The 13,361-nt window shown below is 36.4% G+C and overlaps 1 protein-coding gene across 2 annotated transcripts in view; it reads left to right on the top strand.

The window, feature by feature from the left end:
• TENM1 (teneurin transmembrane protein 1) overlaps window positions 1-13,361 on the top strand; it is an 862,693-nt gene that overhangs the window by 482,720 nt on the left and 366,612 nt on the right. For both annotated transcript variants that reach the window (XM_070462280.1, XM_070462279.1), the window contains one exon: window positions 9,757-9,995. In XM_070462280.1, coding sequence (XP_070318381.1) covers window positions 9,757-9,995 — 239 coding nt within the window. The remainder of the gene's footprint in view (window positions 1-9,756; window positions 9,996-13,361) is intronic.

The raw sequence follows: 13,361 nt of genomic DNA, 5'->3' as shown, positions 1-13,361 counted from the left end.
CATTAGGAATGAACTCAGGGATGTCATGAGTTAGTATGTGCACAGTGGTTAAGTAGATGGGTTTCATTGTTCATGCATAAATTTAAAAGTATTTATTGAGGTAATTCCCTGATAGTCCAGTGGTTAGGCGTTCATGCTTCCACTGCCCCAGGTGCCCAGGTTGGATCCCTGGTCAGAGAACTAAGATCCCGCATGTGGCCAAAAAGAAATGTATTTGTTGAGCACCACTTGTTTGTTAGGCATGATTCTATATGCTGGGGACACAGCAGTAAAAAAAAGACAAACAGACATTCCTGTTCTCATGTAGATTGCATTCCAGTAATCAAAAAAACTGAAGTAGATTCCCAATTCTATCATTTACCACTTGCATGGCTTTGGAAATTTACTTAAACTTAGCAGCTGAAACTCAGCTTCCTCAACTATGACATGTGGATAATATAGATGGGGGAAAAGTGGAAACAGTGACAGACTTTATTTTCTTGGGCTCCAAAATCACTGTGGACAGTGACTGCAGCCATGAAATTAAAAGACACTTGCTCCTTGGAAGGAAAGCTATGACAAACCTAGACAGTGTATTAAAAAGCAGAGACGTAGAGACGTCATTTTGCTGACAAAGGTCTGTATAATCAAAGTTATAGTTTCTCTAGTGATAACCTTTCATTTTATTTTCACAATCTAAAAGAAACAAATAAGTCAAATAAATAGTTGAGTCACATCTCATCTCAGTTTGAGACATCTGAGTGAGGAAAGACTTGTTAATAGAAATACGAATAATTAGAAATAATTGCTGTGAATGATAATTGTCCTTTTACACTCAGGAATGCAAGAGATTATTTTCTCACAAGTGAAACAGTTACTTTAGAGTCCCCAAGCCTCATTCATTCTGTACAGGGAATCAAGAGCCTTTTAGAAGAAGCAAAAACATCTTTCAAATCAATATTTATTCTTTGAGTACCTTTGAAGTATGAGACAGGAATGTAAAAATTAAGACTTGGTCTCTACCCTTAGTGAATATACAGTCCAGAGGCAATTGAAGAGGTAGGGCAGATATTACTTCTGATTAAGAGGCAAGAGGAAATAATAGCTACAAAAAAAAAAAGATTTCTAAAGATCTCTCCCATTAGCTACTAGCTACCTCACTTGGAAAATCACAAGAATACTGTTCTAGATCATAGAGTATTACCATTTAAGAATAGATTATAGAACTTCCCTGGTGGTATGGTAGATAAGAATCCACCTGCCAATACAGGGGACATGGTTCAATTCCTGGTCCAGGAGGATTCCACATGCCATGGGGCAACTAAGCCCATGTACCACAACTATTGAGCTTGCGTTCTGCAACTACTGAAGCCCATGGGCCTGGAGTCCATGCTCTACAGTAAGAGAAGCCGTTGTAATCAGAAGCTCTTGCACCACAATGAAGACCAGTAAATAAATAAGTAAAATAATAAACCAGTCATCTCAAATTTAAATATAGATTATAGAACTAAAGCTTAAACTTAGAAAAATTAAGGTATAGATATTGGGTTGGCCAAAAAGTTTGTTAAAATGCAAACAAACTTTTTGGCCAACCCAATAGATGTGTGCATGAGTGCTAAGTCACTTCAGTCGTGTCCAACTCTTTGTGACCCTGTGGACTGTAGCCTGCCAGGCTCCTCTGTCCATGGGGTTCTCCAGGCAAGAATACTGGAGTAGGTTGCCATGCCCTCCTCCAGGGGATCTTCCTGACCCAGGGATTGAACCTGCCTCCTGTGATTCCTGCATTGTAGGTGGATTCTTTACCGCTGAGCCACCAGGAAAGCCCAATCCATAGATACCATGACACTATTTTTTAAAAAAAGAAAAAAAAACTCTTAAAAACTATGAACAACATGGAGAGACTATAGACTTCTTTATGAACACTTGCATATAACATTTGAATGGGACATATGGACAGGGTGGCCTAAAATTTGAAAGAAAGGACCCTAGAACAAATAAATTGAAATCCACTTTTATATAGCTGTTAATAAAAAAAATTGTTACCCTAAGAGTTTGTCCAACTAATAATGCCATTTAGGCTCAAACAGAGTTTGGATCTATTTATCTGAAAAAGGAGTATCAAGAACAGGCTATTATGTAAAAACTAGAGATGTTGATGTTGATATATTGCCAGTAATCACACTTTGCCACAAAACAACATGAAATATTCTGTCAGAGAAGAAAATGGGGCTGACCCAGCATGACATTTTCTTTTATTTTCCCATGTTTTTGGAAGCATAAGAATAAATACCTATGAATACACATTTCTCCAAATAGGATATGAAAAACAGTCAACAAGCACATGAAAAGACACTCAACATCACCAGTCATCAGTTCAGTTCAGTTCAGTCGCTCAGTCATGTCCGACTTCTTTGCGACCCCATGAACCACAGCACGCCAGGCCTCCCTGTCCATCACCAACTCCCGGAGTTCACCCAAACCCATGTCCATCGAGTCGGTGATGCCATCCAACCATCTCATCCTCTGTCGTCCCCTTCTCCTCCTGCCCTCAATCTTTCCCAGCATCAAGGTCTTTTCCAATGAGTCAGCTCTTCTCATCAGGTGGCCAAAGTATTGGAGTTTCAGCTTCAACATCAGTCCTTCCAATGAACACCCAGGACTGGTCTCCTTTAGGATGGACTGGTTGGATCTCCTTGCAGTCCAAGGGACTCTCAAGAGTCTTCTTCAGTCTTCTCTTTCTTTATAGTCCAACTCTCATATCCATACATGACCACTGGAAAAACCATAGCCTTGACTAGACGGACCTTTGTTGGCAAAGTAATGTCTCTGCTTTTTAATATGCTGTCTAGGTTGGTCATAACTTTTCTTCCAAGGAGCAAGCGTCTTTTAATTTCATGGCTGCAGTCACTCATCTGCAGTGATTTTGGAGCCCCCCAAAATAAAGTCTGTCACTGTTTCCACTATTTCCCCATCTATTTGCCATGAAGTAATGGGACCAGATGCCATGATCTTAGTTTTCTGAATGTTGAGCTTTAAGCCAACTTTTTCACTCTCCTCTTTCACTTTCATCAAGAGGCTCTTTAGTTCTTCTTCACTTTCTGCTATAAGGGTGGTGTCATCTGCATATCTGAGGTTATTGATATTTCTCCCGGCAATCTTGATTCCAGCTTGTGCTTCCTCCAGCCCACCAATCATCAAAGAAATACAAATCAATACCATGATGAAGTGTCACCTCATACCCATTAGGATGGCTATCATCAAAAAGACAAGAAATAACAAGTGTTAGCAGGATGTGGATAAATGTAACTCTGCACTGTTGGTGGGAATGTAAAATGATACAACTACTATGGAGAACAGTATGGAGATTTCTTGTAAAAATAAAAATAGAGCTGGTACATTATCCAGCAATCTCAATTTGGGATATATATTCAAAAGAATAGAAAGCAGGATCTCAGAGATATTTGCATACCCATGTTCATAGCAGCATTATTCCCAGTAACCAAGAGGTGCAAGCAACCCAAATGTTCATCAACGGATGAATGGCCAAATAGTACATGCAATTAATCAGCCTTGAAAAGGAAGGAGATCCAGTCACATGGTTAAAGCTTGAGAACTTCAAGTTAAGTGAAATACACTAGTCACAAAAAGACAAATATTTTATTATTCTACTTACATGAGGTATATAAAATAGTCAAATTTGAGGGAAAAATTAGAATGGTGGTTACCAGAGGCTGAGGAGATTGAGGAAAAAGGAGTTGTTTAATGGGTTTAGAGTTTCACATGCGCAAGATGAAGTAGTTTTGGAAATCTGTTTCACCATAATGGGAATATACTTAATACTGCTGAACTATACACTCTAAAATGGTATAGGGCAGTAAACTTTGTATTTTGTGTTTTTGTATCACAATAAAAATGCATTTTATAATTTTTAAAAAGAGTAAATATCCAAATTCCACTACCATATCTGAATGTGATTTGACCCTAATAACTTGACTCAAGACCTTTTCTTTTTTTTTTTAATTTTTCATTTATTTTTATTAGTTAGAGGCTAATTACTTTACAATATTGTAGTAGTTTTTGCCATACATTGACATGAATCAGCCATGGGTGTACATGTGTTCCCCATCCTGAACCCCCCTCCCACCTCCCTCTCCATCCCATCCCTCTGGATCCCAGTGCACTAGCCCTGAGCACTTGTCTCATGCATCCAACCTGGACTGGCGATCTGTTTCACACTTGATAATATACATGTTTTGATGTATCTCAGATCATCCCACCCTCGCCTTCTCCCATAGACTCAAGACCTTTTCATTGCAGTCTTCCTCTTTATTTTTTTTTAAAAATCAAGCTCAGCTTTTATCTGGAAGTAAGTTAAATTCCTTCTTCTGGGTAAAAAAATGAGTCTAATGCTTGTAGCTAAGTGAATGCAGGTTCGGAAACTCATCTCATAAGTATGTTTACAAGATGTAAAAGAAGAAATTCATTGGTTATTTATGCATCTGTTGTTAGAAAGCTGTAGATTTCTGTCTATTTCCTATAGAATTTCAAGTGCCACATTAAATCACATCATTTAGTGCTAACAGATACCCTCAGAATTATGTTGTATGTAGGGTTTAAAAAGAGATAGTACATTTTCCCCCTTTAAAATCCTTACAGGAGCATTTATTATATTCCCATTTACCACCACTGAGTCTCATCAGTCTTAAAGATATTTTTTTCAATTTCCTTATATGCCCATTTCCTTTTGGCAATATCTTGCTTTTCCTTTTTAAATTTGAAGTTGAATATTAAAACAGATGCAAAGGAGAGTACTACTTACACATAAACTCTTGAACTGCATTTTTATCATTTCCTCTGTGGAAAAAAACCCAATTGTATGAAATTGATAGCAACATTTTAGTATATCCTCAGGTCCCCTGGGAAAAGCAATGTGCTTAGACAGATGATTTGATTTTATGAGCACATAGCTGAAGTCTAGCACTGTGCATTTGTCTTTATGCTCCTACTTTTTTCAGGGACTATGAAAACACATTTAGGCAGTAGTTTTGCTTTCCAACAATGGACTGCAAAGCCTTTGACAATATGTAGCATTTCCATTGCTGTTTTTCATAATGTACATCAAAGTATAGATCACTTTCAGCAGAGACTCTTAATCTCAGCTTGTTAATAAGAAAACAAGAACCTCAGTACCAGAACTCATTTTATTATCTACCCTCACCAAGGACTGTGATTTGGATTCCACTCAAATATGAATTAGTTTAAATGTTTCTCTGCTGCGACTGTTGAATTTATTCATTATGCTGTAATATTTTACTTATGAAACTGCATTTGGAAATCCTTTGGTATATATCAAGATGAAATTACAGTGCTCAGGAATATTGATTATTACTTGTAATTGCCATCATAATAGCCAACAATTCTCTGTCTTTCTTTGTCTTTCTTCTACCTCTTAATGATATACCAAACCAAATCAATATCCAACATATGGGGCCACTTATGTTGTCTCAAAAATTCAATTGTTCTTCATAAATATGCAGAGGATCAAAGATTTTATCTCCAAACATTGAATAAAAAAGCCCCACACTGCTAGATTTCTCTTCTATTCCATACGAGCTTATTAAAGTGTTGCTGTATATGATCAGTTATATGCAAGTGACGTTTTATCACCTCCAGAGTAACTACTAGGTTGTGATAGGGAGATGGGGAGGCTTCTCCACTCTGCTGTTTATAAAGTGCTATACTTCTCCCTCACTAGTATTTTAGATAGTCACTAAAAAACATAGGCTGGGAGAGATAAGACATTAAAGAAGAAATCCACCTCCTTATGACATGAAGGTGATTATTTCAGGGACTAATGAGGACGTACAATCAAATGAAAGAAACCTAATGCTATGAGTCACTTTTTCAATAAAATGTATTTAATCTTATTTCTGCTACGTACTGTTTTTCCATTCTAGGGATACATTCAGTGCTTTTAAAAGCAGCAATAATTCCTTTACAGTCCTGAAGACTGAACACTAGCTTCTCTCTAATGATCTCCCATTCATTCAAAACAGTTAAGATGGTCTTTAAAACTTACTGTGAGAACATGTGACATACAGAAAAAAATAGATAGGTATTATGTAGTACTGTTTGAACAGATTGTGTTTGGTTAGCCTGGGTCAGTTAACCCAGATTTGAACTCTGTGGTAATTCCGTAAAGACTGGTTGGTAGGTTGCACAGGGCAGTGGAAGTATACTATTTTACAAGTCCCCAATTCTAAGTACATTCATGCCATTAGCTTCTGATGTTTCTTTTAAGTAATCCACTTTTACTCTCTGGGCCTCCATTTATATCTGCAGAATGAGCATGTTGAGCTGCTAGATGATTTCTGAGATCCTTTCTAACTGATTCTATAGCCATCATTCTGTTGTTTTTCCCTCGGGTACCAAAGGCAATGGGGTAAAATTGTGGCTCAATTCAATATCATGCACATGCCCAAATGAACACAAAATATGCTTCTTCTGTGCTGTACAAGGCCTGGGTGCAAATTTTCTTGTGTCCACTAACTGCAGAACGCTGGTGTGGTATGCTATAATGTCGTAGTTAGGATCAATGGCTCTAGAGCCAGACTGCGTGGGCTGGAAAGTCAGCTTTACCAGTTACTAGGTGTTGGACTGTGGACAAATTACTTAACCTCTCTGTGTGTTGGTTTTCTCATCTGTAAATGTAAATGCTTACTCTAATGGGGTTGTTGTGAAGCTTAAATTATATAATGCTTTATGAATTAATTAGAATAATGTCTGGCACAAATAAGCACTTAATGAATGTTACCTCTTATTATTATGATAAGACTTATCATCATACCATTTTGCTATTATCATACCACTTTGCTCCTATTAAACCTCTTTTGGTCTCTTGTTTCATCATCTGTAATATTACAATAATAATATCAATGCCACAGACATATTAGGATCAAATATTGCATATAAAGTACCTAATTTGGTGCTGGACTTTTCTAGGCACTCAATAAATCATGTACATAAATAGAACCAACTATGCACGTGGTTGGTGTTAGTCACTTCAGTTTTTCCACCCATCCCACTTCCAATCTTTTCGATACTAGTTACAAGAAAAAATATAAGCTCAAGGCAGAAAATTTTAAAGAAATAACCCTACTATCCAAAGGTAACACAAATTATTATTTTTCCAGAGCATATCTTTTATCTTAAAAAGTGTATTGCCCACATTGTTTTGAAACCTACATGATTTTACTTGATCTATAAACACATCTTCTAGTGAATATTCTTTTACAATGCAATTTGTAATGGTTGTATAGTATTCTACTCTGTATTCATAAAATAGTATTAATGAAATCTGAGTGTTTATCTTGTGCTGTTATAAATAACACTGCAATATACATTGTCATACACATCATTTCCTAAGGATAAATTCCTATAGACATAATTTTTGGACAAAGAATATGCATCTTTTAAGCCTTTTGTTATAGAAAGCCAATTATCTTCCAGAAAGTCTTGTGAATCTCCACTCCCCTCAGCAATCCTGCCCTTTAAGTACCATTTATCCTCATAAACTAAAGCAAAACTCTAATGTGGACAGTTTCATTAACTGACATGTGAACAGTTATTTTTTCATTTAAACGTACATGCTTGCATTCTTTAAAAATGGAAGCTAGAAATCAGTCTTAAAATATTCCTAATGATGAGCGTATGTGACATGTACAAGGTGACATTGTCTCTTTGTTCAGTGGAAGGATCTTGTGATGTATTATATTAACACGTAGCAACAGATCGTTTTCTATTTAGCAGTGTGTCTTACTGCCCTAGGCTGAACAGTAGAGTAGATTGAGGACTTTGGAGCTGGAATGGCCAGGATCCTATTATGGCTTTGTTGTTCTTTTGCTAGGTGGATTTAAGCAAGTTACTTAACATCTTTAGGCCTCCATTTCTTTAAATACACCATGAAGATAATAATACAGCCTATTCCATATGAGGGAATATTAACTGAGATAATGAGTGTTTAACACAATGCATGGTACTTAGCAATTGATAAGGGTAAAGTATTACACAAAACCATTTTCATGCCAACTCCTTCCACGTGAATATATTACTACTGTTTATGAAATATCCATATTACAATAGTCATGAGCTGTCAATAAACATCCTTTAGTAAATCAAACGTGACAGCAGTATGAAGTTCTGGGACAGGTAAAATTAATGCAGGGTAGGAAAAAAATGCAAAATAGCAGTTGCCTCTGGGGATTAGAGATAGAGATTTACTTAGGAAGACAGGAGGGCACTTCCTGGGGTGACGGGAATGTTCTGTATCTTCACAGGGCTTTTGGTTGCACAGGTGATTGCATTTGTTAGGTCGTGCAAAGGTACACTGCAAATCTGTGCATTTCATTGTATATAGCTTTTAAACTGAAATATATTGACTTATAACAGTGTATAAGTCTGTGTACACCATATTGAATTGATACATTTTTATATTGCAATATCATTGTCATTTGTAGTATTCGCTAACATCTCTATCACATAATTATTCTTACTTTTTGTATTGGGAATAATTAAGGTCTACTGCCTTAGCATCTCTGAATTTTTTTTACATTATTATTGTCTATAACAGTACTGTGCACTAGATCTCCAAGACTTATTTCTCTGCTAGTTGCAAGTCTGTAGCCTTAAACATCCCCCTATCCCCACTTATCAGCCTTTGGGAACCAATACTCTGCTCTTTGTTTTTACCAGTTCACATACGGACCTCAAGGATCTTATGCTGTGAGATAAATCAGAGAAAGAAATACTGTAGGATATCACTCATATGTGGAATCTAAGAAACTCGAACTCACTGTGTATAAATTTTACATTAAAAATCTGTAAGAACTTACTGAACTCTAGATAATAATATAAAAGTTAAAATATGTTAAGAGAAGTGTACTGATGTATGCAGCTTACTTTGAAATGCTTAAAAATGAAATAAAAAATGAGATGTTTTAAAAAAAGATGGATTAAGACAGGAATGGTGAGATGGATAAAAATGTGATAAAGTGAATATAGTCATATGTTAAGTATAGAATCTAGTTCACAAGTATATGTGTGGTTTTGTTTTGTTTATTTTTAAAAATGTTTATTTGATAATTGTCTTTTAAAATTTAAATCTAATATTTTTAAGATCAGTGCTGCTCAACTGGAGATACACAGTAAACTTACCTAGGATGTTTTATTAAAACATACTTGCTTAGGACCTAGTCCAGATTTACTGAATTTCTTCACTTGATATCCTCTGGAGGAGATGTATGTTTGTTATAAAAATCCTTTGCTTTGGCTGTATGTTTGGCAGTTTTTATAATAAAATATTAGGTGAAAATGTGTCTGGGAAAGCTAGTCTCTAAATAAAATACTGGCCTCTGGGCCCTTCATATTATCAAAATGCCTGATGATACTTCTCCTCCTGTTCTTTCGCATTATATTCAATGAAAGCAGTATAGTGAATGCCACCAAATGTGGAAGGGTAATGCTCAGAGATTGAGAACCTCATTAGTCAACAATTCAGGAACAGAAGATCTCTTTCTTCCTCTTAAAAATCTAAAATAGGAAGACAAAAAGAAGACCACCATGGGCATGTTGGAGTGAAGTGTTAGGTATATGAAAATTTTGTTGAGTTCTTCCTAGTTCCCATTTGCTTTATTGTAGCACGATTGTTTAATGGGATTTATGTTTCTGTAGCAAGTGGCTTTGGTTCTGATAGCCCAAATGTTTGCTTCTCTTCTGCAGGCATTTCCTGTTCAAGCACGGATCTGGTTCCTCGGCCATCTTTAGCGCAGCCAGTCAGAACTACCCACTGACATCCAATACTGTGTACTCGCCTCCTCCCAGGCCACTTCCTCGAAGCACCTTTTCCAGACCTGCCTTTACCTTCAACAAACCCTACAGGTGCTGCAATTGGAAGTGCACGGCCTTGAGTGCCACTGCAATCACGGTGACTCTGGCCTTGTTACTAGCCTATGTGATTGGTAAGCCCTTTTTTCCATGCCTCACTTTTCTTCTTCATCAAAATCTGGTTTTGCTTGTGCTGGAGTTGGGAGTGAGGGGTTTCTTTCTCTACTCTGTGACCTACAAATGTGAACTAAGGCTTAGTATTACAAACAACAAATAGATTTCTAATTAGGTTTTTTTTTTTTTTTTGGTACTTCCTAACCTTAAATACTGCTGAGGAGAGTAAGAACTGCTCTTTGAGAAGAAATATTTATACTACTAACACAGTCTTATTGATTGCAATTACTGTAGTTAACCATTTTCCCTTCAATTAGAAGGTTGTTATGGTTTTCTCATTAGAAGTCATAAGTACCAATCTACAGTAGCTTCTTAAATTATAGTTAAAAAATAATACTGCTACTGAATTTTCAGGTAGCAATTTCATTAAAGTAGTAGTTATTTGGGAGCTATTGGAAAATCCAGGGCATAATTTCTTTCCAAGAATGTGGAATTTTACACTGGGACTAAGAAAATGTCTCCTTATTTTCACTTGGTAAATGGCAGCAAAATTGTGTGCAATGTTTGCTGTGTTTGCAAGCAATGTACTATGTTTGCAATGATAAAGGAGAAAATAGTAGTGAGGCACACTTTCCACTTTTAAGAGAAATATGATTGTTCTTGAGGCATCTTGATTAAAGTCACCATGTGTGTGTGTGTGTGTGTGTGTGTGTGTGTGTGCACGTGCTCAGTGACTAAGTCATGTCTGACTCTTTGCAACTTCATGGACTGTAGCCCGCCAGCCCCTGTCCCTGGGATTTCCCCAAGCAAGAATACTAGAGTGGGTTGCCATTTTCTTCTCCAGGGGATCTTCCCAACCCAGGGATCGAACCCGTGTCTCCTGCATTGCAGGCATATTCTTTATCACTGAGCCACCTGGGAAGCCCCCAAGTCACCCTTTCTCGATAGCAAGTCATATTGATTTTTCTGGATGACATTTTAATTTGACTGAACATTAATTTCCTTGTTTGAGTGGTTTTGTGGTCTAAAATGTAAATTAACTTAAGAAATATGTATTTTGTGGAAGCAGCATTCCTAGAAGACTAACATATCATGGTAGAAAAAAATATTGTTTGTAAGTATGTTACTCATATCTTCTTTTCAAGTCTAGCCTGATTTCCTAATTGAAGGGGAATTATCCACAAACATACATTGAATATGGTTCTGATTAAAAAGGAATTAAAATAAATAAATAAAAAGGAATTTAGAGTTTCTTCTAATTATAAAAAAGTAAGTTTTGTTGAGTCTGATTTGTTAAAAATGTGAACAATAAGAAGGTTCTCATGACCAGTTTTTATGAGTCATAGAACAAAGGATAGGTAATAAGCAGATATATTTTGTAGGGGAGTCACTGATAATGTCAGCAATATAAGATCACAGCCTATATTGATATTCATGATTATCTCTTTTCTATTTTCATTGTACAATCTGAATATATTGAACAATGCTTCTATTAAATGTGGATAATATTAACCTATAAGATCAAAAATATGTCCTTTATCCCAGACAATTTAGGACAACTCAGCATAAACATTTATTTAGATTGTAATAACATTTAATGAGGAATGATGCTAAAGGAATGGAGGTCTGAAATGAGAAAGTACTGTAATATAAACAGGATTTTAATATGGTATCATTCAAATCTAGGAGTAATTTGAAAAGTTTAAATACATTAGAGGCCCTTTAAAATGTCCTTGCTCAATTATGAGACCAGTTTTTATCTTACAGGTTATCTTCTATTAGCTTTTACTGTACAAAGAGATGATATTTTAGACATAAGACTTTAGATCTGGAATAAACAAATCCAAGTTCTTTATTAATAGATTTATACTCTGTCCAAACCTATGTTTCTATTTAAATTTTTTCCATGGCCACTTATATAAAAATTGTATTATACACTCTGAGTCTTGTTTAATTTGATTATATATTCATTTCAGATGTGAAAATAAAATATTTCAGTTATTTCAAGGACTGCCTTTTTAATAGGATAAACAGTGGCATATATTAATATATTTAATATGATAACAAGGCAATATAGTACAACAGTCATGAACAAGGATTTTCAGACCTCTGCCACTTCTTATGCACATTATCTTTGGCAAATTATTTACCCTTTTAAGACGTCCATTTTCTCATCTTTAAAATTGTCCTAAAACACTACCTGTAACATAGGGTTGTCATCAAATTAAATGAGTTAATATATCTAAAGAACTTGGAAGAGTGCCTAAAACATATAGTGAAGTGAAAGTTACTCAGTCGTGTCCAACTCTGTGACCCCATGGACTATACAGTCCATGGAATTCTCCAGGCCAGAATACTGGAGTGGGTAGCCTTTCCCTTCTCTAGGGAATCTTCCCAATCCAGGGATCAAAACCCAAGTCTCCTGCATTGCAGGCAGACTCTTTACCAGCTGAGCCATATAAGTTTATCATAAATATTAAATATTATTATCGCTGTTGTTACCATTATTATCTTTATACTTACTACTCACTGTTTCTCAGAGTTAACTGTTTTATTCATGGCTGTATCCCAGCTCCACAAACACTGCCTGGCACATAGCAACCCTGTCCATAAAAGTTTACTGAAAAAAAAATTACACTAAGCACTGTACTTGTATTAGCTCATTGCATCCTCACAACAGTCATTAAGGATAGTTATCAGATTAAATCTATTTTATAAATGAGACAACTGAAGCATAGCCAATGTAAGAGATCACATATAGGTCACAATGAAATTAAGAGGTCACATCACTGAGAAGGGGATATCCTGAGCTTTAAGCCAGAGCAGACTGACTCCAGAGGACAAGCTTTTGAGAGCCAGGCCTTGCTGCTCTCCTAGCACTGCAATAAACTTTGCAGTTCATTTACTTCTTGGGCTTCCCTGATGGCTCAGAGAGTAAAGAACCAGACTGCATTGCAGGAGACCCAGGTTCAATCCCTGGATCAGGAAGATCCCCTAGAGAAGGGAATGGCAACCAGCTCCAGTATTCTTGCCTGGAGAATTCCACGGACAGAGGAGCCTGGCAGGCTATAGTCCATGGGGTCACAAAGAGTTGGACACAAGTGAACTAACACCCAAAAAAGATGTCCTTTTCATTATAGGGGACTGGAATGCAAAAGTAGGAAGTCAAGAAATACCTGGAGTAACAGGCAAATTTGGCCTTGGAGTACAGAATGAAGCAGGGCAAAGGCTAATAGAGTTCTGCCAAGAGAACGCACTGGTCATAGCAAACACAAGAGAAGACTCTACACATGGACATCACCAGATGGTCAACACCAAATCAGATTGATTATATTCTTTGCAGGCAAAGATGGAGAAGCTCTATACAGTCAGCAAAAACAAGACCA

Source organism: Odocoileus virginianus, unplaced genomic scaffold, assembly GCF_023699985.2.
Source record: "Odocoileus virginianus isolate 20LAN1187 ecotype Illinois unplaced genomic scaffold, Ovbor_1.2 Unplaced_Scaffold_2, whole genome shotgun sequence".
Classification (NCBI taxonomy): domain Eukaryota; kingdom Metazoa; phylum Chordata; class Mammalia; order Artiodactyla; family Cervidae; genus Odocoileus; species Odocoileus virginianus.
Note: the sequence above shows the minus strand (reverse complement) of the source record. Positions and strands in the feature narration are given on the sequence as shown.